At 42.0% G+C, this 5,821-nt stretch overlaps 1 protein-coding gene across 1 annotated transcript; it reads left to right on the forward strand.

Moving 5' to 3' along the window:
- Positions 1-255: 255 nt before the first annotated feature.
- Positions 256-1,784, forward strand: LOC147633845 (uncharacterized). Its single transcript, XM_086804898.1, has one exon. The coding sequence runs from the start codon at positions 561-563 to the stop codon at positions 1,560-1,562; it is 1,002 nt and encodes a 333-aa protein (XP_086661024.1). The 5' UTR covers positions 256-560; the 3' UTR covers positions 1,563-1,784.
- Positions 1,785-5,821: the final 4,037 nt, after the last annotated feature.

Consider the following 5,821-nt stretch of genomic DNA (forward strand, 5'->3'; position numbering starts at 1 on the left):
GGAGTCGCTTTACGTCGACTATTTTGATCTAGAGAGACTAATCGATGGAGAGACTTGAACCCAGGTGGGTTCATGTCATCCCAAAGGCAATTCCACTAGTCATTTCTACCCGCGAGAGCGAGAGCGAGAGAGCGAGAGAGAGAGAGAGAGAGAGAGAGTGACTTTCATTACAAGGCCGCTCGGAAGTGTGGGAAGGTTCACCCCTTTAAAGGTGCTTTCTTAGGGGGTGATTGAAAAACAAAAAAAAATTGGCCAACAAGCTTCCTTGCTTTCCAAAAAGGTTGTTAAAGAGTGAACCGACGACGATCTCGTGAAAAGGTCCAGGCGGACGAGGGTACTGTTGACCCTGATTAGGGTTTGGGTTTTCCCTGCAAAAGGTGCACAGAAGCCAATGTTTCTTGCTATTTAGGGTCAAGGTTTCTTCGGCACAGACCGATCAGGGTTTTCTCGCTCAGAAGCGGATTAGGGTTTGGTTGAGTTCGAATCTTGCACACGGAAGCTGATTAGGGCCGATTAGCAGACAGAGGCCCTCCTTTCTGATCACTGTGTGGACTGCTGCCATGGGTTTCAACGCGCCGGAGTCTTTCCAAGCAGGTAAGCTTGATAGCAATGGTTTCCGCAAGCCTAAGCCTGTAAACATGAACAACAACAGCAACAACATCACCATTAACAAGAATAAGAACAAGAACAAAAACAAGAAATGGAAGGGTAAAAGGAATGGGAATCCAAGCAACAATGCTCTAGCTATGGCCGTGCCACGCTTCAATATGCCCTCCCTGCCACCGTCCCTGCCGTTTGCTCTGCAGGGTGCCCCTGCTGACGTGTTTTCCATGATGAATGTGCCTGAGGAAGTCCGTTTCAAGGGTCATAGCCATGCCATGGGATCCAGAAGTGGGCTAAAGAGGAGGAGAATCTTAGCCAGGAAGAAGATCTATTCTCCTTCTCTTCATGCTCCTTTGGCCCCGCGCAATACAACATCCTTCATCATGCGGGCCAAGAGGCTTGGGGGGATTGCCCCGGCTGTGACCCCGTCTCCGGCTACGCCTGCTGTAGTCCCAACCCCTCTCTTGTCCCCGGGGGTGCGGGACAAGGGATCTTTGGAGGAGATGAACAAAGAGCTAGGTGTGGATGGCTATGGCTCCATGAATGGTCTTATCCGGCTGCGATCCTATCAGGATAGGGCCAGAGATGCATCTGAGAGTGAGAGTGATGTAGAGCAGGGAGACTTGATGAACGAAGACCATTCCATTCACTCTGTGGAGCGTCTGGAGCAGCGCATCGACCAGGGCTTGAGCCGGTTCGAGATGATCTACCCCTCCCGTGCCTCGGAAGTTGGCGGTATGCCCAAAAACCTGCAGAATTGTGTGAACAGCCAGGAACGTCTCATTGCGCATCTGGAAGAAGAAAATCTCACGCTGAAGGAGCGTCTTTTCTTGGTGGAGCAGGAGCTCAATGAACTCCGCCAACGTGTCAGAGAGATGGAGGGGCTGAATCATGCTAATGAGCCTGTGGAAGAACATTGTGAGGAGAGCTGTGGGGATGTGTCTACCCCTCATGAATGATTTTTTTTTTTGAATGGTTTAACAAGTTGAACTACTATATGTGCACCTTAATGATGTAGTGGTAATGTGTCGTCGACTTGGAGGTCGACTTGCCACAAATCTTTGAAGATTATGAAATATCTTTGTATACATTGTTTTGAAACTCCTTTATGTTCAAGGTACTATTTTATAGGACTCAATTTCTCTATGTATAATCAATGCTATAGTTTGTCTTTCCATTTTTTTAAGTTGCTTTTTCCTTTTATGCAAGGATGCATGTTCTCCTGTTTCACTGTTTCACAGTTGTGCTTCTTTTGGCTTCCTTGCGGTGTGGGCGTGAGTGTTGGGGTTTGTGTGGGAATATGGCATTGAAGGCCGTGTAGGAAATGTTAATTTGATTACAGGTTTCTGCCACACAAACCGTTCTATATCATGTCAGGGTGCTTAAGGTTATGGCTACTTGCAAGGTTTAGCTGCAAGCGAAAGGATGTGTGGTAGTGATGTTGGTAACGCTCTGACCTAATGCAGAATTTGTGGGGCACCACACAGGTAGCCAGATGACCTGCTGAGAACCTTCGTTAATGCTACTCTGATTTGAATAGGCATTTGTAATTTAGGTTTATGTGATGTGAAAATGTGTGGGAAAGGTTTTTGATGAACAGTATCTTTGTTTGTGCATGTATAAGTAGGCCCTAGCCTGGTGAACCTGGGCTGGTGGTCACCAAATCAAGGCAACTGTCTTGCTGGTAGCTGTTCAAATGGCTTCACCCTCAGGAACTTGCACTCTGGGCTGTATGGGATTGTGCCTCCTCTAAGGTAAGGCTACTGGTGTGTCCTTTCTATCTGATCAAAAGAGGTTTAGCATAATGATCTTGAAGGTGACATGTCGGTAGTCATGCAGGGCTGTTTTCTGTTTCCATATTCATGTTTTTGTTCTAATACACAGCTTGTACATATTTGCTGTGTTTGCGCTTGAAGTCAAAAGTTTTGTATGTGTGTGTGTGCGTACCTATTTGATTGGCTTACAGGTTTCAAAAGAACATAGAAAACTTAACTGATTCTTTCATTTCAACAACAGACAGGGAAAGACTGTCTGTGTGTGCACATGTATTACAGGACTCAATAGAAAATAGGAAACACCGTTTTATTTACAAACTGTCAGGGAGAGATTGGTTTGAATGTTCTGAATGCTTTAGGTGGTTGCAGGTGGTGTATGGTGCATATTATCATTATCTGGATCTCTTATTTCAGGTCAAACATGCTTTATATTTTTACATCTGTTTAGTTTCAACATTCTTGTATATTTGTATCTATGGGCAGCTTGGCTGAGGTTGGCAGGTCTGGCTGAAGGCATGAAACTATGTGAAAGAATGTTGGTTATGCACGACTCAAAGTTAGTGGGATTATGCATGGGCAGGGATAAACTTATATGTTTTAACCCTTTAGGCAGGTCTGGCTGAAGGCATGAAACTATGTGAAAGAATGTTGGTTATGCACGACTCAAAGTTAGTGGGATTATGCATGGGCAGGGATAAACTTATATGTTTTAACCCTTTAGGCACTTGGAACACTGCGCTGGCAGTCGCTTGGCTTCGAACCCATCCCCTCTTAATCAGAACTGGGGTTTGGTCATTTAGATTAGTTGGAGGATTCTTTAATGGTGTGCTACATGGTTTCTATATGAGGATGTTACATTCTCATCATGTCTGCAGATATCAGCCTTTTTCTCTGGAGGGATGATGTCTGCAACTACACAAGGCTGCAATGGTGGTGCGTGCAGACTTTCATCTGATCTATTGCTCTGTTAGACACAGTAGCAAGATCACTTTCTTTCCATATCTCAGCACACTTGCTTTTGGAAGACCCTGTGGTAAAATTAGTTTGGACTTACACACACACACACACACACACACACACACACACGCCCACACACACACAAAAACAAAAAGCACTTGATGTGGCAATAGATTAACAAACATTTGGCTGAGGCTATCTAATCTCGTTTTTTTCCTTGCAAAATTTTTTATTCCCCCCCTTGTGGAAAATTGAATCCTCTTTATTTATTAGGGACTGGTCTGACTCCAACTGTTTGACATGCTTGACTAAAATACCAGTCAATCATGATTAGACCTTGTAGAGACTTGTATAGAATCTTTAGCGAACGCATGTTCACTTAACCTATGTGGTTTAAGTCATCCATAACGTTAATGTAGAACTCTTTTGATAGCTTATTACGAAGTGAAAAAGTTATCAGCAAAAGAGTGCCCGTCGGTATTGCAAAGAGAGCATCTCATGAAATCCTTGATCCACGAGTCACAGGTCATTTATTCATGTTAGAACACAGCTCCACCATGATTAGCATCCATTTCAGTTATTAACAACTTAGTTTGATCTACAATAGATGCTGTAGGCTTCAAATCCTTCAAGCATGCGTTGACTAATGGGTATGGAGTCCATATTGCATTAGGTAGGATATCCTACAAGGTTTCACGTGATGGAAAAGTGTTTTACCATCTCTTGGTTGGACGTTATGTCAAACCAACAAGGTGTCGAATTAAACTTGTTTTGCGAAATAGTGACACTGATTATATCACAAGAGTCATCTAACACGTTGGTTATTTATCCTTTATTCACTTAAAAATTATTATTATTGTTGAGATGCTCCTTAAAGGTTGTGTCTAGACCTTTAAGGAAAGCCCTACATAAGGACTTGGTGGCCTTCAAGAACTCCTTCATGGAAACTTTTGTGAGTAAGCTATAAAAACCTTGACTTTCACAATTTGTAGAATATTAAGTTGGGTATGAGGAAATTTCTAGCATTTGTTTTGGCCTTTAGGGAGCTTATGACAAAATTCTTTGACCTCCTAGATCAGAATGATGACATCTATTACTTGCAAGCACGCACTTATGATTATCAAAACAAAGGAAGTCAAAGTATGACTAGGACTTACAAGGATGTAGTCCATTTGGTGTGTGGTATTTGGTCAAAGGGACACTAGTTCTTCTAGATAGGGTGAAAAAAGAAAAAAGTCATCAACATAGTAGCAACCCAGAGACCTAGAGTGCACACTAATCTTCTAAGCATCGAAGATCTTTCTTGGTAAAAGACCTCTATTCGATTCTATCATAGCTCGAGTCCCTTGCATAGGAGTCGTGCCACAAATGCCATAAGCCATGCCATTATGTAGTCTTATTTTTTGAACAAAAAACTTGGTGTTGGTGCAAGTGGTGGAAAGGTTACTCAAATACATTTGGTCCAACCTAGATAATCCCTTTATTTTGGCATTTATGTCTATCTTTGCAATACAGATTATGAGAATCATCTTAGGACAATGTTGTTTAGTATTCATGGTTTAATTCCATTAGGGAAAGGTTGAGATATTCGAGGGGACCTTTAAGAGCACACACGATTAAAAAGAGGATTAGAAAAGGGTATAATGGGAGTATGTTATATTGATAAAAATGTTGGGTGGTCCCTTCCTTTTAAAAGGTGTGATCAAAGATAAGGGTATAATGGGAGTATGTTATATTGATAAAAATGTTGGGTGGTCCCTTCCTTTTAAAAGGTGTGATCAAAGATGTGGGTTCTATAAAATGTCACTTCTAAAGGATAAAATGTCACTATTGTACATGTAACTTTTCAAAACTTGAAATTCTCCTTTCTTGCACATTCACTTTTCCTTTTTTGTATATGCATAACTCACTTTCCCTCTTTTTAGCACCTCCTTCCTCCGTCCCTCTACCTTACTCCCACAATCGTCCTCCCTACCTCTCCTTTTCTCGTCTACTCTCTCCTTTGCTTCATTCCTTATCTCTCCAAGCTCTTCCTTTGTTGTATACCATCTTCCTCCTCTCTTTCTCATCATCCACCACATCCAAATTTTCTTCAAGATTTTGTATCAAATTCTAGGCTATGTACTATCCTTCATCCATCCCTTGTAGATCTATAATACCCAAACATTGTCTTTTTTTCCTTCATGTGACACATCTTCTCTATATCTTCTTCATAGAAGGGTCCTCTTGCTAGAAGAAGACCAAGAGCTATCTTTGAGTCCATGAGCTCAAGCAATGTGTAGGACAATGAATTTCTACTCTATACAATAGGCTTATGTGGATTACCATGCAACTTGAAAGCACCTTAAAAAATTCCAAGAAGGTTCAGCTCATCTCTTAGCCACCATTGAAAAAGTAGAATCCTTGATTTTTAAATCAATAGGGATGTTGAACATGCTGTGAAAGTTTGTCTATCCACCATTACTACTGAAGTTGGAGCCCATGTA

Source organism: Cibotium barometz, chromosome 11 (assembly GCF_041138505.1).
Source record: "Cibotium barometz isolate CiBa-2024 chromosome 11, ASM4113850v1, whole genome shotgun sequence".
NCBI lineage: Eukaryota > Viridiplantae > Streptophyta > Polypodiopsida > Cyatheales > Cibotiaceae > Cibotium > Cibotium barometz.